At 54.8% G+C, this 23,581-nt stretch overlaps 9 protein-coding genes across 9 annotated transcripts; 5 read left to right on the top strand and 4 right to left on the bottom strand.

Annotated features, from left to right (window-relative positions):
- Positions 1-753: 753 nt before the first annotated feature.
- On the top strand, positions 754-6,295 carry NCS54_00521200 (Protein kinase domain-containing protein; the record flags this gene model as incomplete). Its single annotated transcript, XM_053150724.1, has 3 exons — positions 754-2,343; positions 2,394-6,124; positions 6,175-6,295. 3 exons carry the CDS (start codon positions 754-756, stop codon positions 6,293-6,295), a joined length of 5,442 nt encoding a protein of 1,813 aa, XP_053006699.1.
- An 802-nt stretch (positions 6,296-7,097) lies between these two features.
- Positions 7,098-11,423, top strand: NCS54_00521100 (Hypothetical protein; the record flags this gene model as incomplete). The annotated part of the gene is made up of 2 exons (XM_053150723.1): positions 7,098-7,216; positions 7,277-11,423. 2 exons carry the CDS (start codon positions 7,098-7,100, stop codon positions 11,421-11,423), a joined length of 4,266 nt encoding a protein of 1,421 aa, XP_053006698.1.
- Positions 11,424-11,560: 137 nt separating this feature from the next.
- NCS54_00521000 (DUF1767 domain-containing protein) lies at positions 11,561-12,301 on the bottom strand (the record flags this gene model as incomplete). The annotated part of the gene is made up of 1 exon (XM_053150722.1): positions 11,561-12,301. The coding sequence occupies one exon, from the start codon at positions 12,299-12,301 to the stop codon at positions 11,561-11,563; it is 741 nt and encodes a 246-aa protein (XP_053006697.1).
- Positions 12,302-12,579: 278 nt separating this feature from the next.
- NCS54_00520900 (Vacuolar protein sorting-associated protein 51-like protein) lies at positions 12,580-13,526 on the top strand (the record flags this gene model as incomplete). Its single annotated transcript, XM_053150721.1, has 2 exons — positions 12,580-13,002; positions 13,059-13,526. 2 exons carry the CDS (start codon positions 12,580-12,582, stop codon positions 13,524-13,526), a joined length of 891 nt encoding a protein of 296 aa, XP_053006696.1.
- Positions 13,527-13,664: 138 nt separating this feature from the next.
- On the bottom strand, positions 13,665-14,896 carry NCS54_00520800 (Hypothetical protein; the record flags this gene model as incomplete). The annotated part of the gene is made up of 3 exons (XM_053150720.1): positions 14,592-14,896; positions 14,372-14,541; positions 13,665-14,326 (listed from the first exon to the last, which is right to left on the bottom strand). Exons 1-3 carry the CDS (start codon positions 14,858-14,860, stop codon positions 13,665-13,667), a joined length of 1,101 nt encoding a protein of 366 aa, XP_053006695.1. The 5' UTR covers positions 14,861-14,896.
- Positions 14,897-15,155: 259 nt separating this feature from the next.
- Positions 15,156-15,544, top strand: NCS54_00520700 (Hypothetical protein; the record flags this gene model as incomplete). The annotated part of the gene is made up of 2 exons (XM_053150719.1): positions 15,156-15,240; positions 15,351-15,544. 2 exons carry the CDS (start codon positions 15,156-15,158, stop codon positions 15,542-15,544), a joined length of 279 nt encoding a protein of 92 aa, XP_053006694.1.
- Positions 15,545-15,882: 338 nt separating this feature from the next.
- Positions 15,883-18,369, bottom strand: NCS54_00520600 (AP complex subunit beta; the record flags this gene model as incomplete). The annotated part of the gene is made up of 5 exons (XM_053150718.1): positions 15,883-16,509; positions 16,560-16,736; positions 16,789-17,357; positions 17,407-18,044; positions 18,140-18,369. 5 exons carry the CDS (start codon positions 18,367-18,369, stop codon positions 15,883-15,885), a joined length of 2,241 nt encoding a protein of 746 aa, XP_053006693.1.
- A 998-nt stretch (positions 18,370-19,367) lies between these two features.
- Positions 19,368-22,106, bottom strand: NCS54_00520500 (DNA ligase; the record flags this gene model as incomplete). Its single annotated transcript, XM_053150717.1, has 3 exons — positions 19,368-20,987; positions 21,044-21,406; positions 21,453-22,106. The coding sequence occupies 3 exons, from the start codon at positions 22,104-22,106 to the stop codon at positions 19,368-19,370; spliced, it is 2,637 nt and encodes an 878-aa protein (XP_053006692.1).
- Positions 22,107-22,442: 336 nt separating this feature from the next.
- Positions 22,443-23,339, top strand: NCS54_00520400 (Eukaryotic translation initiation factor 3 subunit K; the record flags this gene model as incomplete). The annotated part of the gene is made up of 2 exons (XM_053150716.1): positions 22,443-22,606; positions 22,805-23,339. 2 exons carry the CDS (start codon positions 22,443-22,445, stop codon positions 23,337-23,339), a joined length of 699 nt encoding a protein of 232 aa, XP_053006691.1.
- Between the last annotated feature and the right edge of the window lie 242 nt (positions 23,340-23,581).

The raw sequence follows: 23,581 nt of genomic DNA, 5'->3' as shown, positions 1-23,581 counted from the left end.
CGGACAATGAATGGCGAGGTTGAGTTCATAGTTAAAACGTCACACCCGAGGCTTTGCTCACATGTGTGCGTTCCTCTCCTGCGGAGCACCTCACGATCCCATCTGTTGTATGCCTCTCAACCTCGAGCAACCCCCGTCAGCAAACGGCCGTACAACTGGCGGCCCCCCTCTGAGAGACAGTTGGACGGACCCGATTCGCCAGGGACCCCCCCCTCCACCAAGTCGCACAGCTAGCACACGTCTGCGAGTGCTCTCTATCACACCCTGCCCACGCACCATCCCAACTGTCGCCAAGCGCTAGGCGCCTGCGGGCGAGCGAGACGGAGCAGTGGCCGAGTTCCTTTGAGGGGACGTGAGGAGGAGGATAAGGGCTTGAAAGAATCGCCAATGCCACGGGGCCGAGCGCCCTCGCCCTCCATTCTGTCGGTGGTACAGCACATTGGGCTCTTGAGTTTGCGACTTATATCCAAGCCATTACACGGGGTGACTCGGAGGATAAGCAGGCCGGCCGCAGATCTGCTGCTACTGTGCGGTAGGTAAGGCATCCATCCATCTCTTGGTATCGATCCTTATCCCCGTCCGCCGAGCAACACCAACACACCATCAACACCCGACTCAATCAACAACAAAAAACAACAATCCTCAATCCACTCCTCCAGCGCCTATCCTGGCCAGGCCCGGCCCAGCCCTGGTATCCTTGTCTATCCGACCCACTCAACTCCACGCCATGTTACTCCACCGCAGGCACAAGCCATGAATAGCGATAGCTTGCGACGGGTTTCCCGTCCCGCTGCCAATTTCGACCTGCCACCGGCTCCGGGTCAGGCTCAGGCACAGGCACAGGCACAGGCACAGGCCCTTCATCCTCAACCTCCAGCGACGACGACGACACCAGCGGCTACAGCAGCAGCGTCTCACCAGGCTCTGGCAAAGGCCAGACTCCAGTCCTTCTCGCGGCCCAGCCTTCAGGACCTCGCCCTCGTCGACGGCTCCTCCACCGACCATACTCCCGCCTATGCCCTCTCGTCGACGGCTCCGTCCTCCTTCTCGTACCCTCCCGCTGTCGCCCCGGCCGTGAGCTCGACCCCCCGGCCGCTGGGCTCATCCTCCTCCGAGCTGCCGACGACCTCCGCACCCGCCCACTTCCTCCACCCCGTCTCATCTGCCTCGAGCTTACGTCCCCGAGCGTCGACCGCCAGCGCTTCCTCCTCCTTGCATACGCCTCCGTCTCTGCCACGAATTCACACGTCGCCGTCCCTCTTTGATCCTCAGATCTCTGCCCATTTTGTTCCTCGAGGCGGGCTGCCCCCCGCGCCGCCCAACATGTATCCGGCTGGCCAGAGACATGTCTCGGGCGCCGATCCCACGAGGCCATTCCAGGTCCCTCCGCCGCCGCCGCCCATGGGAGGTCCGAATGCCGGCCAGATGGGAACCATGATGAACCTGCCGCCTCCGCCGCCTCGCTATCCCGCCGCGCCAGGCGCCTCCGGCGTAATGATCCCCCCACCTCCCGGTCCGCCTCCGGCGAGTGCCCTCGGCCAGCAGCCCCCGTGGCACGGCGCATTTGGGCGCATGTACGACGGGCGGCCTGGCTTCAACATCCCGCCGCCGCCGCCTGGCCAGCACCAGCCGTACAACCCCAAGTTGCACGCCCAGATCGCCGCTGGGCAGACGGTTTCTATCCCTCCTCCGCCCCCGCCGACTGAGGCCATGAGTGCGACCTACATTCCGCAAGGCGACACGTACGGAGAGGGCGTTGGTATCCCCGCCTTTGGTCTGGAAGACGGAACCCTGACTGCCAACTCGCAGACATCATGGCCAGTCACGACGCCTCAAAGCGGAACTGACACAAATGCCACTACCCCCATGGATGGCCTGCACTCGGCCACCAACTCGCAGCCGCGTGGTGCTTCCAACTCGTCCAACGCGACTGCCATCCCACCGGAGGTTGCTTCCCAGTGGCCCCTCGATACCGTCCTGATCTGGCTGGCCAAGAACCAGTTCTCCAAGGACTGGCAGGAGACCTTCAAGGCCCTCAACTTGCAGGGGACACAATTCCTTGAGCTCGGCAGCGGTCACGGCGGCCGCGGCAACTTTGGCATGATGCATCAGCAAGTATATCCTAGACTCGCCCAGGAGTGCACCAACAGCGGCACCGGCTGGGACCAGCCCCGTGAGCGCGAAGAGGGCAAGAGAATGCGACGGCTCATCAGGAGCATTGTGACGGGCCGACCAGCTGATACGTCAAAGATTTCGAGCTCCCACGGCCACAAAGAGTCCCTCAATGGCGGACATGGGAACAACTTACCAAGTGCTGGAACTGACCCCATGGACTCGCCCAACGTTTGTTCCCCTGATTGGCTTGTAATTGTTCCGTACTGACTTCTTTGCAGACGCCTCTTACGGCACCTGGCCCTGGCTTTAGCACTCGGCGCTTCTCGCAGACGAGGGCGACGACAATGCCTAATAGCATTAGCAGCACCAATATCGCCGCAGATTCAAATCATCGAAATATTCTAAAGCATGTCGATACAGACGGTGCTCGTCGCCACAGCCCCAACGTCAGCGAGTCGGGCGAGGGAGCAACATTCCGTGGAGCTGCCGCACGATCAGCGAGCCCCAATGGCAGTCCTGGCATTCCACCGGCGCTATTCACATCTTCAACTACACCCGTACTCTCACAGTCCCCGAACACAATCAAAGCAGGGCATCGATCGCGGAGCAGTCTGGATTCTGTTTCGTCAAGTGCCGCCATCTATGGATCGGGAGTCCCCCCCGATGCTGCGACCATGCTTAGCCGAGGCATGAATTTGGGAGATATGGTTCATGGTGGTCGAAGTCACGATATTCGGTCTCGTCAGTCTCCTCTGGAAGCAGGAGAGAGGTCAGCAGGCGGTGAGACACCAGCTTCAGCCAAAGACTCCAAGAGCTTCCTCAGTTTCCTGTCAAGAAAGAAGAGGCAAAATCCCGAAGAGATGGACTCTCCAACTTCGCCTCAAGGTACCATGAAGCCCATGGGATTGGGGGTCCGAGGAATGAATGGCAGCGATACCAACCTAGATCATCCAGGGACGGGCTTTGGGCCTGATGATAGAAACGGCCACATGGTACATCAACGACCAAGACGAATTAACCCCGTCAGAACGTATGTTTTGGCTACTATGGACTATTGGAACTTCAGAATGTGCGACATTACTGAGGCGGAGTCGGCTGCAGAGGTCCGACAAGTCATCTGCATGCATCTGGGTCTGGGCGACTTTGAGAACTCTTATATCTACCTCACTGAAGTTGGAAAGTTTGACCACATGGATCCTCTGGACGATCAGAGTCTTCTGACGGTGAAGAGAGTCAAGGGTGATCCTCTTGGAACACTAAAGTTTTTCGTTACTCCGCCTGGAGTACCCCCTGCTAACAGCCTGAATGTGGCCGCAGATGTTCCAGCCTCGCTGGCCCCTGGCTACCTTGCCCCAGGAACATCACCCGATGATACGCAACGAAATAGCAGGCAGCGATCTAGCTCATCACCGCCGACGTCTCGGTCCAACACGCTGACAGATGACAAGATCGACGAGAAGACTGAGAAGACTCTCGCACAGGAGGCAAGCACCTACAGGGCTGAGATGGAGAGGAAGCAGCGTGAGTATCTCGCCAAGAGGAAGTTGGCTGCAAAGGGCAGCCCATCTGAGTCGATTGGTCCAGGTATTGTCGGCAGAAATGTCGACTTTGACCAACCTCGAGAATCGCCGTACGAAGACAAGCGCCCTGATCAACTATTCCCTCAAAGAAGACCCCCGGCGCCGCCCAGCGACCCATCTGCCACACTAATTAAGGCCAATTCCTTGAGTAAGAAGACAGGCCAGGGCCTACGATCATCCAGCAGCAGCCTCGAGGGCTATCCTACGCCTAGACACCCGCCGATGGTCACTGGAGAGAGCGAGATGACGGAGAAGGGCAAAAAGGCCAAGCTTGTGCCCCAAGCGACCGCTGGCATTGGCATTGGAGCAGCGCTCGCAGGTATGGGAAGGAACCTGAGCGCGATTGGACAGTCCAATGTCAAGAATAATCGTGGTGTATCTCCCAACCGGATGTCGACACAGCCAATCCCCGGAGGTAAGGATAACAACTCTAGCGTTGATTTCTTTCAGCACAACATGGGTCGAAGCAGTCGTGGTTCGGTAGCGACGCCAGGTTCTGTAACCTGGAGCAAGGGGAACATGCCTTTTGTCGTACCAGACTACTCACCCAGCGAAACGCCCCCGCCCGGCGATAAGCCAGCAGGTGTATCAGAAGCTAAGTTATATGAAACAGTGCCAAGGGCATCATCCCCGGCAGAGATGAGCCCCAGCTCGATGCGGACGAGGACGACATTCCCCCAGAGGTCACCGCCGCAGCCGCAGCAACCACAGCGACGCCCGTCGCATGGCCCTGACACAGAGTTTGAGGACTCTGACGTTCAATTCTCCAAGCCTGCAGCACCGCCACCACCGGCTGATGACGACAGTGGAGACGACTCTGATGATGGTCTCTTTGCGATCCCTCTGGCCAGCAGAAATAAGGGCAAACCTGCTGGTAATGGCGCTGTAAACGGCCATAGTCAGAAGCCCAGCCTAACCGTGGAAACATCGCGTGCAAAGAAGCACCGGTCTGTGACCATTTTGTCCCCCACAGTCTCTTACGGCCCAACATCAGAAGGCAGCGAAGACCGTGGCCGCAAGCCCACAACCCCTCGATCTGAGGGCTGGGAATCTGAGGAGAAGGAAAGCAAACTCGGTCGGCGGAAGTCGTTCATTGAGAAGGACGTCTGGGCTAACCGCCCTCCGACGGATGCCCTTATCAACAACCTCGACGACTTCTTCCCCAACCTTGATCTCGATCAACCCGTACTGGAGGATGGCGCCGAGGGAGGGATGCCCCCGTCGCCTATCGCTGAGGGAACTGAGAGTAGTGACCCAGGCACAGCTCAAGCTCCGTTGCCAGGAGCACCAGAACCCCCAACACAACCACCGCCTGCCATACCCCCGGCCCGACAGCCATCCCTATACAACGAGAACGACACGTTGGGCTCTGACGAATCAACCCTCAAGGCCTTGGATCAGCAGCGACCGACATCGGTGGCACAGAGGAGTCTCCGACGGTCTGGTGGCCTCGGCCGCATGAAGTCTATCCGAGAAGTAGCTCGTGGAGCTCACGAAGCTAACAAGAGGTCCAACTCGACAAACCTGGGACAGGCGTCAGGCAACATTATGCGCCGGAAGAGTACAAAGATGTTCAACGCCAACATTGTGCAAATTCGACCAGACAGGCGTGGCAGCGTAATCATGCCGCAGATCCCCCAGGAGACGGCACCAAAGCGACAAACAACGTTTAGGTGGTTCAAGGGTCAGCTTATTGGAAAGGGTACCTATGGTCGCGTGTACCTCGGTATGAATGCCACCACTGGAGAGTTCTTGGCTGTCAAGGAAGTTGAGGTGAATCCCAAGGCCGCTGCAGGAGACAAGAACAGGATGAAGGAGCTTGTCGCAGCTCTTGACCAGGAAATCGACACCATGCAACATCTGGATCACGTCAACATTGTGCAGTATCTTGGTTGCGAGCGCAAGGAGACAAGCATCAGCATCTTCCTTGAGTATATTTCTGGTGGCAGCATTGGATCGTGTCTTCGCAAGCACGGCAAGTTTGAGGAGTCTGTTGTGTCTTCACTGACGCGGCAGACACTGTCCGGTCTGGCATATCTGCATCGCGAAGGTATTTTGCATCGCGATTTGAAGGCCGACAACATCTTGCTGGACTTGGACGGAACGTGCAAGATCAGTGACTTTGGTATCTCGAAGAAGACGGACAACATCTATGGCAACGACAAGACAAACTCGATGCAGGGCTCAGTCTTCTGGATGGCGCCCGAGGTGATCCAGTCTCAAGGCGAGGGCTACAGTGCCAAGGTCGACATTTGGAGTCTGGGCTGTGTGGTGTTGGAGATGTTTGCGGGCAAACGGCCATGGGCCAAAGAAGAGGCGGTTGGTGCCATTTACAAGCTTGCCAACGGCGAGAGGCCACCAATTCCCGAGGACATTCAGGATACTCTTGGCCCATTGGCCGTGGCATTCATGATGGATTGTTTCCAAGTGTGAGTACTCTTTGGCAAATACGGGAAGCGTCAGCTAACAATTTTACCAGAAATCCTTTTGATCGTCCTACAGCGGATGTGCTCCTATCTCAACATCCCTTCTGCGAACTGGATCCCAATTACAATTTCTACGACACGGTGTTGTATGCCAAGATCAAGTCATTCAAGTGAGCTAGTCATAGACTTGCCGGCCTGTTTCAAAGATGGGTTTTTGCCAGTCTCGAAGCATTGGTTGTTTCCTGCTGCTACTGCTACTGCTTTGCACTGTATGTATGTGTTTGACGGTGGAATTGGATTGATTGTACGCTTTTCAAGAGAGCGACGGCGCACGCATGGGGAAATGGGCTTGAATTCTGGCCGGTGGCGTTGTTTATTTTGTCAAGATAGCTACAACTGGGGGGTAATGAAATGAATTGATTGTATGACTTGTCATGATGGTGAAGCTCTTTTAAGTCTTCTGTGGCCAACTTTGTGACGAGAAGGTGAACTTGTGTTTCTGAGATCCAACGTGAATTCATTACTAGCTTCCATAATATGCATGGTAGAAGCTTAACCAAGGCCAATGTAAATCCGCATGGGGCCAATAGACTTAATTCTATCCCAACCATGTTATCTGTCTCGTGATACTTGTGACGGAGGTTAATGGTGTTTGTGGTTGTGCTGGTGGGGGTGGAGCTGGCTGGAAACGGTGTATCTTCGGTTATCGATATGCAGCAAAATGACATAATACTCTCAGCTGTAGGGCGATGCCAACCGTTGTCCACCTTCAACAGCATCTCATATCCTGCCCTTTCACTTTCAGTCCCTCCCTTCAACCTCTGTTACAAACTGTTATAAAGAATATTAAATCCCGTGGAAATATCGCCTATGAGACTCATCATTAGATAAGCACGCCTGCCTGATCATCACACCCTGAACCTCACGAATCGACCGTGGTGGGGTTACTCCCACAGACAACACAGCCTGGGCAATCATGTCGGGAACCAAGGCAGCTCTCAAAGCAATCAACGATGCTATTCGCCAGCAAAAGTTTGAAGATGCTGTGACCAAGGCCCGAGAGCTTATAGAGAAGGACTCGAAGAATTATCAAGGGTGAGCGAGGACCTAATAGCTACCCCGCCATGAGTAGCGTACGCTGACCTCTATTTCAAGGCACATCTTCCTGGCATTTGCTTTGGACAAGAAGGACAGACTCGATGAGGCTCAAGAGACCTATCGCTCTGCGACATGGCTTCGTCCCCAGGAGGCACAAGCTTGGCAGGGCCTGATCAAGCTGTTTGAGAAGCAGAACGCCAAGAAGCTGGTCGATTACCAGCAGGCTGTCGTCAACCTGGCCCAGATCTACCACGGTGCCGATGATCTGTACAAGGCCCAAGACGTGGTGGACAAGTTTGTCGACTTTGCTCGTGTTCACGGCGACGAGCTGCAGTACGCCGACGCTCTCTGGATACAGCTTCCCGAGAGCCCCCTCTACGGCATTCTCGAGGGCCGATTCCCGCATCCCGCAAAGACTTACGAGACCATTGCGCACCTGATCGAAAAGTTCGAGAAGCATCGGATAAACACCCTCATTGGAGAACGCCGGACAAAACTGGGCGCAAAGCTATCCGAGGTCACCATCGAGGCCAAGCGAGAGGTCTACAGCCAGAGCAAGCTCGAACACGTCTACCGTCAGCTTATCAACTGGACAAGCGACGATGATCTCAGAAGGACGTATGAGGAGAAGCTCTTGCAGCTTTGCTACGACCGACTGCTCGTTGCGCCAGCTGGTGCTGAAAAGGACCAAGAGCGCGAGAAGGTGGTTGACATTGCCAATGGCATGGTTGCTATTAAGCACCCCTACAGACTTGCCTGGGATATCGCGATAGAGTGGCAGGACAAGAAGGAGACCAAGGAGTGGGATGTTGACATCCTGAGGGCGTATTGCTCATTCTTCCCCGAGAGCGACCTTTACAAGGTTATCACGAGCTTCCTGACGAGTCCCATCTCGCCTTTTCCTCCAGAAAAGCCCCAGGAGAAAGCAGCACCAGATGGTACCGGGTCCGATGAGAGCGAAGATGACGAGGATGGCGGAGTGCCTACCCTTGTTGTTCCCCTGACCGATGAGGACCGTCTGAACATGATGACAGAAGGCATCACCACTGCCGACTCTGTTTTTGCCTATCGGCTAGTTGGCCAGTATTTGCTTCACATTGGAGAATATGAGAGTACTGTCGAACTGATGCGAAAGGCGCTGGCCCTCCTTGTCAAGGAGCGCAAGAAGACAGGGCTATCGTTTACCCACACTGAAGATGCCTATTACCTCTCGCTTGGTACAGCCTTGGTGTACTACCAATCCCCGCGGCATCATCAGGAAGCAAAGAACCTCTTCGACAAGGTTCTCGAGCGAGACACTACTTCTACTTCTGCCCTGATTGGTGTTGGCCTCATTTACGAAGAAGAGGAGGAATACGACCAGGCCATTGACTTCCTTAGTCGTGCATTGAAACGCGATGAGGCCAACATTCGAGTCAAGTCGGAAGCCGCCTGGGTCAAGGCGCTCAAGGGAGATTGGCAAACAGCGAAAGAAGAGCTGCAGGAGTGTCTTGAGCCCCTAGAAAAGCAAGGAACGGCCTCGAAGGAGTTGCTGGGCGAGACTCAGCATCGTCTGGGAGTTTGTATTTGGAACATCGACCCAAGCAAGGCGGCGCGGAAACAACGCAAGGGGGAGTGCGCGTATGCCTACTGGCTGAGTGCACTCAACAATAACCTCAGCCACGCGCCATCATACACATATCTCGGTGTCTTTTACGCCGACTATGCCAAGGACAAGAACAGATCGCGGCGGTGTTTCCAAAAGGCACTGGAGCTTTCACACGCCGAGGTGGTTGCAGCTGAGCGATTGGCTCGGTCCTTTGCGGATGACGGAGACTGGGATAGAGTTGAACTGGTCGCTCGCCGCATTGTTGAATCGGGCAAGGTGAAGCCACCGCCTGGATCTAAGAGAAAGGGTATCAGTTGGCCATTTGCGGCCCTGGGAGTGGCCGAGCTGAACAAGCAAGACTTTCACAAGGCCATTGTGTCATTCCAGGCGGCGCTTCGTATCACCCCCGAGGACTACCACTCTTGGGTTGGTCTTGGAGAGAGTTATCACAACTCTGGTCGTCATATCGCTGCCACCAAGGCCATTCTGAACGCCCAGAGGCTCGAGGAGGAGACTGAGGCGGACATCTCAGGGGACACCTGGTTCACAAAGTACATGCTTGCCAACATCAAGCGAGAACTCGGCGAATACGACGAGTCCATCTCTCTGTACAAGGCGGTTATAGAGACACATCCCGACGAGGAGGGTGTCATTATTGCTCTGATGCAGACAATGGTGGACAATGCTCTTACGTCAGTTGAGAAGGGGTTGTTTGGAAAGGCAACTCAACTTGCTATTGACACAATCGAGTTTGCCAAGGCGACCGAGGGCGGCGTGCTCGAGACGTTCAACTTTTGGAAGGCCGTGGCTGATGCTTGCTCGGTCTTTTCGTTAGTACAGAGCCGTACCAAGGACTTTCCCACTCAGTCTATCCGAGAACTGCTTGAAGGCAGCTCGCAAGAGGCTTACGAGATCTTTGCGAGCGTGGACAAGGTGGGCACTGAGGTGGTGTTTGCCAAGGGCCTGTATGCAGATGATGAGCAACCAGGTGTCGACCTCACTCGATGCATCCACGCTACAATCTTGTGCCACAAGCAAGGCGTGCACATCTCATCCAACGACCGTCACGCTCAGGCAGTGGCCTACTACAACCTTGGATGGGCAGAGCACCGTGCCCACGTCTGCCTCCCCTCAGAACTTAGGAAGAAGTCTAGCAACTACGTCAAGGCTGCGGTGAGGTGCTTCAAGCGCGCCATCGAACTGGAGGCTGGAAACTCGGAGTTCTGGAATGCTTTGGGTGTTGTGACGAGTGAGATCAACCCTTCGGTGTCTCAGCATGCCTTTGCGAGAAGTCTCTATCTCAATGAGAGGAGCCCTGTGGCCTGGACAAACCTGGGAACATTGGCTCTCTTGTCTGGGGATATTCAACTGGCCAATGAGGTCTTTACACGAGCTCAGTCAACAGATCCTGACTACGCACATGCTTGGCTGGGACAGGGTTTCGTGGCTCTCTTACATGGCGATGCGAAGGAAGCTCGAGGACTATTCACTCATGCCATGGAGATTGCCGACTCATCCTCTGAACCGACTCGACGGCATTACTCGAGCTCCATGTTTGACCACATCCTCACGGTGACTCCCAACGACCTCAACGTGGCGAACCTCATCCAGCCCCTCTTTGCGCTCAACCAGTTCCAGAGCCTCAAACCGCAGGACTTGGCCTTTGGACACCTAGCAACCCTCCTTCAGGAACGTACACACGAGAGTGGACGGGCTGTCGACACGCTTGAAAAGATCTCTTCGACTATCGAGGCTGACTATGAGAGCACCGAGTCGTCTGAGAGCCTTGCTAAGTTTGCTCTGGCCAAGACTGATCTGGCGAGAGCTTACCTTGCGGCTGGCTCTTATGAAAAGGCTATCGAGTGTGGTGAGCTGGCGCTTGGTCTTAGCAGCGAGGAGGCAGAGAACGAGCTTTCCAGTGAGCAGCGTAAAAAGGCACGACTTTCTGCTCACTTGACAGTTGGTCTCGCGCAGTACTTTGACAGTCAGTTCGACGAGGCTGTCTTGTGCTTCGAGTCTGCTCTGGAAGAGTCAGATGGGAACCCTGACGCAGTTTGTCTGTTGGCCCAGGTTCTCTGGGCTCAAGGATCCGAGGCCTCGCGAGATAGGGCACGGGAAGCATTGTTTGAGGTGATTGAGAGCCGGCCTGATCATGTTCAGTCGGTGCTCCTCCTTGGTGTCATTGCCCTGCTCGACAATGATGAGGATAGTCTCGAGGCAGTTGTGGAAGAACTACATGGCCTCCGCACAAACGACAAGGTGACGGCTTCAGAGCAGTCCAAGATTGGCCAAGTACTACGTGCAATCGCCACGCTCGGTGAGGGCAAGACAGAAGACGACATGAAGACTCAGATCCAGACGGACATTATGCTGTACCCTGACCTGCCCCACGGCTGGGCTGCTCTGGCAGAATCTGCGGGAGACGAACACGCGGCGCAGATGGCGCTCAAGGTCGCAGCCAGGGGTATTCCTCCATGGGGCCTACTCGAGGCCCAGGATCTAGCCGAGGCGTATGCTGGAACTGAAACTGCTGGTGATGCTCAGACGGCCGCGGCGCTGGCGCCTTGGGAGCAAAGTGGATGGAACTCGCTGGCCGTCGCAACTGAAGGAATCTAAAGAAAGGAGTTGGTCTAGATGGTGTACGAAGAAACGATGATGAAAGATGTTATGGATAGCGGGAAAGAGTCATGTCTTGTCATGTAGGAAAGGGGTTATCTACCTGTATAACGCCAAACACATCGTCCCAAGACCTTTCATGACGGTTGTGGTTGCTCATTTTGTCTGATCTCCTCCTTCAGCCTCGCCAATCTTCCATCCGCCCACGTCTTTTGCCATGCTTCGATCTTGCCGCCTAGCAAGACGCATTTCTCGGGCTCGAGCAGGACAACTCCACGAGCGAGTACCGTTCCAGCCTTGAGGAGCATCTTTTCGCCAATTTGTGTCTTTCCAACGCCGATTCCGTCGATACGCTTCAGTTCAAGGGCGTATAGCTTGACACCCTTGCAATCCTGCAACACGAGTCTATGCGTCGCCTTCTTACTCGCAGTCCTCGCGTTGGCGACTGCTGCTGTCGTTGGACGCTGCTGAGTCTGCTGAGTCTCAGGGTTATCGTCGTCTTCTGCAGTGACGCGCACAACCTCTCTCCCGCGCGTCGTCTCTCCCCTCGCAATAGCCTCTATCTCCTCGACCTGCTCCCACCGACTCAGCGAGATGTTCTCCACGTCTAGAACCTGCACGTGCACAGGCCTCGGGAGACGACGCTCGCGTGATTCCGGCAAGTCTGCATCTTGTGGTAGACTCTGTAATGAGGCCGTGTTTATGAGGGTGCTGTTGGTGATGTCTGCTGCTAGGAGGCGGGCCTTTGCCGTAGCTACAAGAGAAGGCAGTGGAGGTGGAGGAGACCTTGCTGTGATGAGGGAGTTTAGAAAGGTTGTAGATGGGTATGGGAGATTCTGAGCCAGTATAGAAGCTCTAAGCTGCCCGTTGAGGTCCATTTTTAACGCTGTCGAGACTCGAGGTTGCACCATCGCCAAGTTAATCTGTGGTGTTTTTGCAGCCTCGCTGAACAATGACGTTCCAGGCGGCTGAAAGTGGACCCGCCCCTATAACTTAGCGCCTCGACCCCCTGCATCGTCCACTGAAGGCCTCCACCGTGTCCCCCCAAGCATCTCAGCCTCAGCCTTGTCCCGTACATCCCCCTCGAACGTTTAGATCTAGACAGCTTCAAAGTGAGGGCATCGCCAACTATCGATTCATTCACCGTCAGTCAAAAATGTCCACCATCGCTTCTCCCCGCGAACCTCCCCGCAGGACACCTACATCATCTACACGTCCATCCTTCGAGACAACCCGGTCGGCCATCGCATCCCCCGTCCTCGGCCAGGCGCCCGCGTTCACTCCTCAACCGCGCAAGACCTCCTCCAACCGAGCTGCCCTTAGAGAGTACTACAATCTAAGGGCACAGGCCCCACGAATCGAGATACCAGACTCGGAAGTGCCGGCCAGCGAACTCGACGGACCCGACTTTGACCCCGAGGAGCATGTCAGCAAGGTTGTCGCAGGAAGCAGTCTCGAGGAGCTGCTGAGGCTGTACACGCGCGTCGTAGGCGAGGTGCGGGCGCTCGATGCGGAGAAGAAGGCGCTGGTCTATGATAATTACAGCAAGCTGATTACAGCGACCGAGACTATCCGCAAGGCACATCTCCCCGTTACCATTGCGATACTGCAGGCATGCTGACTTGGACCCCTTAGATGCGAGCGAATATGGACCCCTTAAACCCAATGGCATCAACTCTCGACCCGGCCATTGCCCAGATCTACAGCCAAGCATCCTCCATACGAGATGCCCTCCGCGAGACAGTCCCAGCACCAGATTCGGATCAAGGCAAGAAGCGTGAGACAGAGGCGAGGCAGCAGCGCACAAGGGAGCTGGCAGCACAGGTCCTAGCGACGCCAGAGAGGATACGCAATCTAGTCAAGGAGGGCAAGATTGCGCAGGCGCGGAGAGAATGGGTCATGCCGAGAAAGTTGCTAGAGTCATGGAAAGAGAAGGGAATCGGCGGGAGCGACGTCGACGAGTGCATCCGAGAAGGCGATGAAGCCCTGAAGCAACCAGAGCTCAAGAGCAGCACCCCGAGTCCGAGGATATCAAGAGACGAGCACCTGTCCAGGGACGGACGACTATCGAGGGACAGTCGAGCTTCCAGGGATGAACGGTGATATATGACGGATCGAATATACCCAATGCTTTTAATAGTAATCTTCGCATCACCTAACGCCCAACCATGAGATGTCAACTCCAACCGCCTCGCCTCTAATATGACACAACGCATGGTATCTTGAGAACCGCCTCTCGCATCACTTTGATTCAAGATCGTTCACGTCCAGAATGGTAAACGGATCCTTGTCATACTCGCTCGTCACCACTTCGGCTTCGGGCACTGATTTCCTCAACTGCTCCTCCAGCAAGGGCCCAAGTACCTCCTTAAGGTATCCGCGCTCGGAATTGCTGTGGAACACCTGGACGAGGGTGCGGCCCTGCTGGATGGCCCGCAGCGCAGAGTGATGGCTCGTCTCACCCGTCACCAGCAGGTCAACGTCGGCCTTCTTTAGAACGTCATAGCCGCTACCGGCACAAACGCCGAAACTCTTGACCTTGGTGGAGTTGGCTTCGGCACCCACGGGCGAGGCCACCATCAAGTGCTGGAGGCCGCCGAGCTTATCGGCAAGGCGGATGAGGATCTCGGGGAGTGCCACCTCCTTCTCGAAGCGGCCGATGGCACCGTAACCCGCGCCCTCATGGGTCTGGGGCGCAGTCTTGCAGGGGATGGCAACGGACCGCTCTGAGTTGTGTGGCCCAGCGACGATGTTAGCGAGCCACGTGTTGAGGCCCTCGGGAGCGGCATCGACTGCCGTGTGGGGGCAGTAGACGGCGATGCCAGCCTTGGCCAGGTGGAGGAGGGTCGCCTGCTGAGGGTCGTTGTTGGTGATGGACTTGAGACCGCCGAAAATGAAGGGGTCTGCGCAGTGTTAACAAGGTTCAGAAACATGGAGAGGTAGCGTACGGTAGCTGACAATGACGCTCACGCTCTGGGCAATGGCATCAACGGCAACTTGAAAGGTCAAGTCGTTTGTCACCAAGACACGGGGACTCCTTTTCTTGGCGTCTGTCTCCGAGTTGCCAACAAGTAGGCCAACATTGTCCCAAGCTCCGTCAGCCAGCTCTTCGGGGTACCTGATATCTATCAGTATGTCGAACCTTGACGGTGAAGAGAGGGGCCCTACAGCTTCTGCATGGAATCCACAACAAGCTTAGTGAAGGTGGATGGCTCAACCTGCCAAGCACCCCAAGCTCTAGAGTCAGGCATTTTGGGTAAGGGTGAGTCGGGATGTTGGTGAGATGAAGTTGGATCACGGCAAGAGGAGCAGGATCTGCTCAAGGTCTTCAGAGGCGTGAACCGGGTTGAGAATACGGGTCTAGCAGATGCTGAAGATGAAGATGTTGAGCGGAGAAGAAGCAGTTGACGATTCAATCTCAGAACAGAGCCTCTCATAGTAGAACAAGCTCGTGAACAGCAGAGAGAAGGTGTTACTGGTCAGTATATCAGCTCCTGCCTCATGCAGCTTGCACCAAAAAGCAAAGGGTCCAATGAGCTCATACCGTGCCAATTGGTGAGAAACACACACTGTTCGATCAAGTGGTCGGTGCACCCGTCCCAGGTGCCGAGAAACTCTACCTTACCCCACGATGATATCTAATCAATCAATCTTTCATCGCCAACAGCTCTGACTCCTCTCTCCCACACGCTCCTTTTTTAAACCCTTCAACTCTCAAACACATATACAAACATGTCGCAAATCACAGACGAGACTATGCGTGAGGCTATCAAGGAGCGCCTCGGTGCTGTCCACGTTGAAGTTACAGACATGTCTGGTTAGTAAACCTGCCCAAGCAACCCCTCCATGGTTTACCCCTCCACGCGCCTCTCCCAACGTCGCATCGATAGCCCGATCCCGGAGGATTCAAGTTAACCCGAAAGACAGGCGGCTGCGGACAAGCCTTCAACTCGCTCATCGTCTCCTCCCAGTTCCAGGGCCTCAACTCCCTCAAGCGCCATCGCCTCGTCAATGCCGCCCTAAAGGAAGAGATCGCCAACATCCACGCCTGGACCGCAAAGTGTCAGACCCCGGACGAGTACGCCAAGACCAACGAGGCCAACGACGTCGAGATGCAGTGATATACCAAATATGGACTTGGGCTTTACGAGGAAAAAAAGAAAAAAGGGCTCGCGACACGAATGAGCAAGAATCACACGAGGTTGAGGTAACGAGATATCCGTACAGGGGGGGCCGTCTTAAGGCATGCCGCCGTACACACTACGAGGAGGAACAAATTCATCGACTTGATAATTAGAGGCTCTTTATTTGGCAAGCGTTCAACGCGATAACAAGACGATTTGGCTGGTCATCTCATCTCTTTTGCGCCAGCACCATGTGTCAATGTTCTTTTCCCACCCAAGGGCTTCTCCAACTCCTTTATGAACTAACAGACAGACGTCTCCGACATACCACTCTTCTACAGGAGGCCTAGCAAATCATCGCTGTCCTTCTTGGGCTGCTGCGGCGCCCCGCCGTGGGCCTGCTGCAGCTGCATCGCTGCCGGAAGAGGCTCGCTGGTGGCGGCACCTCCAAAGTTCAAGCCCTCGAATCCGTTCATCAGATCGTTCATGCCGGTGCTCGGTCCAGCAGCAGGCGCGGCGCCGCTGCTTGAAGGTGCTGGTGCATCAAACATGCTCATCATGTCTGCCATAGCACCAGAGGGACCACCAGATGCTGGGCTTGCCACACGGTCAGGGGTTGCAGATGCGCTGTTCTGTTCCTGAGACGCAGGCGCCGCGCCGTCAAAATCGATATCCAGTAGGTTCTCAATGTTGTTCTGAGATGCGCCGCTGCCAGAGCCATTGGCCGCAGCAGCAGCAACGGATGCCGCGATGGGGTTATCGGCGGCGTTTTGCCGTTGCTCCTGGATGGCAGCCCGCTGGATTTCGTCGGCGCCGAAACGGCCCTTGCCAACAAATGACTCGGGAGGCTTGTGGTATACTGAGGCGAGAGTCGATAGCTCAGTGAGAAGCTGCTCCAACAGAGCAGGGGGGAGGGTGGTCATGGTGGTTGTGATGGTGGGCTTCTGAGACAAAACGATGTTCTAACAGTTATTAGCAATTGCACAAACTCTTCACTCCTCAAGTCCCTTACCTTGGCAATCTCTGGGTCCGAAGACAGCAGACGCCAGTACACATACGCTCTGTCGCGGATATCGGGGTTATCGTTCTCCGCTGTAGCCGCCTGGAGCACCTTTTGCACAAGAGCTTGGTTGCTGCCAGGCTTCTTCAGGAAGAGCTTGACCACAGCTGTCAATATTTGGAGTTGTGTCTGCGTGCTCAGTCAGCGTCTGTCTCTAGGCTTTCTAGTCAACGTTACTCACCTGTGTGAACTCCTCCATGAACGACTCGACGAAGCTCTCTAGGATCTCGTCGGCATTGTTGATCTTCTCAGCATATTCACCAACAATCCAGATCAGCGAACCACGGGCGTTGGGCTCATCCAGCTCATCAATGTACTGGCACAGCGTGGGGATCACACCCTCGTAGCCAGGGTACTTGCGCAGGATATCCTTAATGACGACAACGACCTCCTGAACCACATAGTTGACCTTGGTTGAGATGAGGTCCTCGAGAGCGGCCACGCACTTCTCGCTGGCGCTCTCGATCTTGATGGCCACCTGACCGATAGCCTTGACGGCTCTTCGGACAAAGTCCATGTCAACTTCCAGGGCATACTCCTTCAACTCGGCAAGCAGCTGCTCGTAGTTGCTCTCGTTTGCTATCCTCACCATAATCTCCAGCTTCTGGAGCTTGACATATGGTGGGTCAGTGTACTTGCAGAAGAAGACACGCATCTCCTTGCTCAGGATATCGGGCTTGGCTTGGAGGAGGAGATCGATATTTCGCAGAGCGACATACTGAACCTCGGGTGCCGAAGCAACCAGGGTGACTATACATATGTCAGTCAAAATTCCAATAGGGCATTGCGGTAGACATACCCAGTGGAGGGGCCATCTTCTTGAGGTATGACCTCACGAGCTCAGGGTTAAGCGCCTGCATATGGATGAAAACAACCTTGACCGCAGCAAGAACCACACTAGGGTTGACATGCTGGAACTGAGGTGCCACACGCTCACAGATGTGCTCCGACTCCTTCTGGTCCGTCGCCCCGTAGTTGGCCAGAGTAGTCAGGATGGTAACTCGTCCCCATTCGGTACATTCGTTAAGAGCCATGAGCAGCTTCTTCAGGGTCACAGGTGTAACGACCAATGCCCTCGTCTCGGGCGCTGTCTCGGTGATCTCAGACAGGGCCGTCACCGAGTTTGCGACGACCATGGGGTTGGGGTCACCAATCAGCTCCTGGAGCATCTCCAAAAAGCCGTTTTCGATGCACATCTGCGGGTTGAGATCGAAGAGCTTGGCGACGCAGATGGCGGCCGTCTTGCGCACGTATGGTGATTCGTCCCGTAGCGTCTTCCTCAGGGGCTCCTCCATGTAATCCACCATCTTGTCTACTCTGATGCATCCCATCGTTCGGATCGCCAATGCTCGTATCAGTGGATTCGGATCTTCAGAGTCTTGGACAAAGGTATTAACGGCGAGAATGCATAGGTCGGGATGCGACTTGGCGTAGTTCCTAAGTCCTCCTGTTAGCTCCTAACCCCACGAACACAATCCCAACGAAGCTCAAGCAAGGCCCAGCAGTTGAGTTGTCAAGATTCATCCACCTACATCAAATAGAGATATACAAGCTTCTTCTGGTCGAGGTCGCCCGTTGCAATGTTCTTGAGCACGTCGGGGAAGAGAGCCGAAACATCCTTGCCAAGCGTCATGGCCATGATGGTCTTTTGGATCGACTCCTTGCGCTCGTAGGCATACTGCGAGACCAGGCCGGCGCGCAGCTCAAAGGTCTCGCCCTTGCGAGGCACGGCAAAGGCGCCGCGGATGCGATTCACCGCCATCGTCGAGGGAGTTCAAGGATCGTCGAGGGGCACGTGGCGGAAGAGATAGCTGGGGGAGGACGGGGTTCTGACGTCCAGAAGGCGGCGGTGACAACGGGGGTCGAATTCGATAAGGCGAGTGTTTCCTTTTAGCTGTCCTGAAGCGCAAAAGGCCGCATCCGCCGACGATGCTGCGTATCGGAGGATGCGTAAAAGATGGGAGGCGTCGTCGTCGGGGAAAGGCGACGTAAGAAAGGAGTTCGATGACCGGGTATGGTTGAGGCAGACGCAACTGTCACTGAAGATGGACGCCAAGGCCACGACGGGAGGATGTGGACGGGCTGCCACCCACTGAGTCGCAGCCTGGGCCCTGCCGCTCAGTGGACATAGTGGCACTGCCAACTCAGGTTCCCCCTAACTCTAAATTGCCGCCTGATTTCCGTTCCCGTGCAGCGTGGCTTCTATCGCTAACAATTATTTTTAGCCGCACACGGCTTAGTCACCTCCCGACATCGCCAACTCGAGAATCCAGTATCTACATCATCACAAGAGACCCTTGGCTGGGCTCTCCATGTGTTGATAGAAAAATAAACGGCCTTGGTTAGCTCCCGGTAACAGTCTCGAGTTCTCTTTAGTTCTGTCCGAGAAGATGCAGATGCGCTGAAGCAACACACCCCCTAAAATGGTGAGCAACCTCTGTTCACACTCCAGCTTGCACCTCTCACAGCTCAATAGGCCAGTCTACCAAACCTCCGTCGCCTCTTCATCGAGGCTCGAACTGATGATGAGGAGAGAGAAATCTCTCGAAAGGCGGTGAGTTGAGCTGAAAATTATGATGGAAAGGCACTCACATTAACAGTTCTACAACGCTGTCCTCTTCATGGGATCAGTCGCCATCTTTAGTCTGATTGCTCAAAAGCTCAATGCTGGCAAATAGCCTTACATATGGCACTCATCGAGGTATATAAAATTGCATGGTTGGGGCAGCCATCATGGTCAATTCAAGACTTCTTTGTCGCTCACTCTTCAACCTCGTCTGCCTCTTCCACTTCCTCAGCCCCGTTATTATTCTCTTTCGTTGACGAAGCCTTTGCTTCCTGTTTCCGAAACAGTCCAGCCAAGAAATCATTTGTGCTCGCCTCCTCCAGGCTCTTGTCCTCTCTCTTTTTCAAGAACCTCGGAAACCGCAGACTCAGCCCTCTCTCTTCACTGACTAAACCAATTGCTGCTGTATAAGTCGGACTGAGCGTGATATCTGCAAACGCCATCTCCCATACCTCCTGAGGCTCAAACCAGACATCTGGTCTTGGGCCTGAGTACTCCACAAAGCTCGGTTGTTGTGATCTTGTATTCTTTGGCTCCCCGCTCTCCTCTCCATCATCGTAAAACTCTCTGTTGGCCTTGTAAAAGGCATCCGTGAAACCAGACATGCACTTGCATACGGCTTCCAAGGCTCCCGTCTCCTCATTGCGACAAGCCATGAGAATAGGCGACCACCACTTCGATTTGCGACCCTGTCCATGCCAAGCAGCAACGGGGATGAGGTCAAGAGTGTCGAAACTGGAACTGTAGTCCTTTTTGACCTTGAGCCACGAATCAAGTCGCTTGTCTGGTTCATACGTAGCCAATAGTGGCTTTCGGCGAGACTTTGTCTTTGTTTCCCCTCCGTTCTCACCAGAAGTGTTCTTTGGTTTGGCCTTTCCCTTCGCTTTAACTTTTGATGCCGGCTTCTCAGCTTTTTCGGGCTCCTGCTCCTCAGCATCTCCAGCATATGGTAATGCAAGCAGGTTATCCAAAATCTTGACCATTATTCCCTCACACTTGTTCTCCGTTGCAGATTTGAAGAAATCGAGGACAGTTTCTGAGTCTACTGACGTAGCATCAAGGCTCTTTACCCAAGTAAAGTGGTGAGGAACCTCTTTGAAGAGTGACCGCAGAAGCTCCCGTCGTTCTCGAAATGGACGGTCCAGCAATGGCTGACCATTCAGATACATGAGATCAAACGAAAACAGACACACGTCAATAGTGATGCTCCCGATGGCAACTTCCTTCCTGGCTCGGTTGGTTAGAGTCTGGAAGTTCTTGAGCTCCCCGGTTGCTCGATCGACAGCCACCACTTCGCCTTCCATAATAAAGCTGTCGACACCCTCACCACGGATCTTTGGCATCAACTCAACCAAGTCGGGGTACTTGTCTGTCATCAGCTCCAGATGCCGAGAGAAAATTGTGACTTTTCCATGTTCGTCGCAGTGAATCTGAGCTCGCTGTCCATCATATTTGTATTCACAAGCAAAATCTCTTCCCTGTAGTTTTGTGAGCATCTCAGCCAGGTCCCGTGTGATGCTTCCCAGCATAGGTCTGAGTGGGATGTGTAGAGCAATGCCACAACGAATCAACAGCTCTTCTGAGATGCCAATCTCGAGGAGAACTGGTACTAGGTCATCGTAGTTGGGACGCCTGGCGAAGCAAGCCTTGACGAGTTCTTCACCTCGGCCCCAGATCTCAGCCAATTCCTCCTTCTTGAGCTTTGACAACTCAGATGCTGATCTGAGGGGGAAATCTGTTTCCGGAGGGCGCGAAAGAAGAAAGGCCCTTGAGAGGGCGATAAGCATTGTTGTTTTGACTGCCCCAATACGCAACTGGACTCTTGTTAACAAACGCGGTAATGCTAGCAGCTCTGGATTCGTGCTCTTACATGCTGACATAGAGTTCGCACAATGAATCGGCTCTCTTCTCCGCCACGGGCATCCTGGAGCAGCCGATCCACCAGTCTTTGCTTTACTTCTCCGCTACCTTGCCCTTGGCTGTTGGCGATCTTGACCAGAGACTGATACACAGCCTTGATTGTTAACGGCTTTGGCTTCCTTAGAGTGAAACTCTGTTTCCTCTTTGCTTCGAAAGCCACGTCTCCAGCGTCGCCGTGTTTGTCATAGATGGCTTTGAGCGACTTGCTATCAAGTCCGCAAACGTTCCGCAACGCTTTCGATATGGCGGACCCGCCCAAGCCCAGCTCTAGGGAGATGTATGGAGGCGATATTGAATTAGTCGCCAGCCAGACCTATGGGAGTGAGCGATATTCTGAAATCGGGGCTATTTGAGCTTACCGCTGGCAGTAGGCTTGTCGGATCCCCTTCTATCAGCACTCTCAGACAATTGACCAGCGTGTCCACGATCTTTATGCGGCTTGTTGTTCCGCTAATCAAGACGAAGCAGCGAGTAAGCAGAGCGTAGGAGGCGTTGCCGCCTTCTGATGCCCAATGTTCTTTGAGCTGGGGGATATACTTGGATGGCTCAAAAGTGAGAGGGGACTCGTCTAGGGGGATCGATGTTGAAACTGTATCCTCGGCCATGCCAGCAGACTGCAGACCGAGTGTAGGTTTCTTCGGGTCTCCGGATGCACTGGGCTTGAGCATTGTCGGAAGTGCTTTTGGTGGCTTCAACTCTGAAACAGCAGGACTTTCGTCTCTGGATCTTGACCCATTCTGTTCGCTTGGTGTTGAACGAGTTCCCGTCTGGTCAGCCTGTCGTTCATTCGCAACTTCTTGATCCCATTCAGCCTGAAGTTTTCTGGCCAGTTCCTCGTCCGTAAGATTCTCTGGGGCATCTCTCGCTGCCTCATCTTTATCCTGAGCCTCTGGGGTTTTATCAGAAGCAGAACCATTCTGTCTTTGCTTGGAAAAGAAGTATTCCAGCCCTCGTGCAGGCACAGCTGACTGAGTGCCATTGTTCAACTTGCGCTTCTTGGTCGGGCTCGGCATGGTGATTATCAGCGCTCGATATTAAAGATTAAATAGTAAATATCTTGGCCAGCGGAAGAAACAACCAAAGATCGTCCAAGATGCATCCATTCACGTTCATCAACTCCAACGCCAGGCACGCGCACCTCTATGACGACGGCACACGCGAAGCCACGTGACGTCCACTCCCGCTCCTCGAATCTCAGGAACCAGCCCCGCGACTCGACGCTAAACCCTTTTGGCACCCACAAACGAGTCCCTCACACAAACCATCGAAATCTTTCCTCTGCCCCACCATCGCGAGAACCTCCCCCCGACATCCCCCTCTTAACGACCCCCCCTCTTCACTCGCCCATCATGAACGGAGAAGACCCGCCTGAGCGACCCAACGAGATCGCCGACATCATCAACGGCCTCGAGCGATACAACCCCGAGGCTGTCGGCGCTCTCGAGACGTACCTGCAGGACCAATGCGAGCAAAAGTTCACTGACTGCAATGCCAACCGGACGCTGCTGAAGCTGTGAGTGCCCGACTTTGATATGTGTTTGCCCTGGGTTATATGATGACTGCTTTGTCAACGTTTCCTATTACCTGACTTATGGCGGGTTGAATCAACTTGGCCACAAATGAAGTCACCTATAGTGTATCTGAATATCCAACGCCTCATCCCCAGCTGTCACTCTCACCCCTGCCAAATTGAGGCTAACCTCTATCTCAGCTACCAGCTCAACCCCGACCGCATCAAGGATGAGGTCATCACCAACATCCTGGTCAAGACCATGACCCAGTTCCCCTCGTCGCAGTTCTCTCTCGCCCTCCACCTCATCAACCCCTCATCCGTCGTCACTGGCGACCTCGGCGAGGCCATCACCAAGCTCCGCTCCCTCAACGGCGAGCTCGAGGGTGCTCAGTACGCCCGCTTCTGGGCCGACCTCGACGACGACATGGTTGCCGACCTGATCGCCGACATCCCCGACTTTGAGGACCTCATCCGCCACCGCATCGCCCACCTCGTCTCACAAGCCTTCCGCGAGCTCAAGCTCAGCCACCTCGAGTCGTGGCTGGGTCTCGATAACGAGGAGGCGACTAAGAAGTTCGTCACCGAGGTTGCTGGCTGGTCTGTTGAGGACGACGGTACCGTCAAGGTGCCCTCGAACCCTGACAATGAGGCCAAGAAGGCCGAGATCCGCGAGGACGTGTCCGTGGAGCAGTTCTCCAGGGTGCTCCGGCGGGCATGGGAAGACACCGTTTAGGGTTTCGGTTGCAGCGTGTGTGAAAGGGTTCCTGCGCACCTCCTCGTCGATGGACCTGGCATGAACTAACGATTTCATGATGCGGGATGGCAGGAAGGGCAGGCAGGAATGGCTTGGCTAGGCTAGCATGGCAGCATGGAGGGGGTTACAAAATCTAGGCGTTTAATCGGACATGAACATGTTATTGCTAAGCATCCAAGGATCTAGAGCATCCATAGAACTTTGCGATCTGTTGGAATACC

This window comes from Fusarium falciforme, chromosome 4 (assembly GCF_026873545.1).
Source record: "Fusarium falciforme chromosome 4, complete sequence".
NCBI classification, from domain to species: domain Eukaryota; kingdom Fungi; phylum Ascomycota; class Sordariomycetes; order Hypocreales; family Nectriaceae; genus Fusarium; species Fusarium falciforme.
Note: the sequence above shows the minus strand (reverse complement) of the source record. Positions and strands in the feature narration are given on the sequence as shown.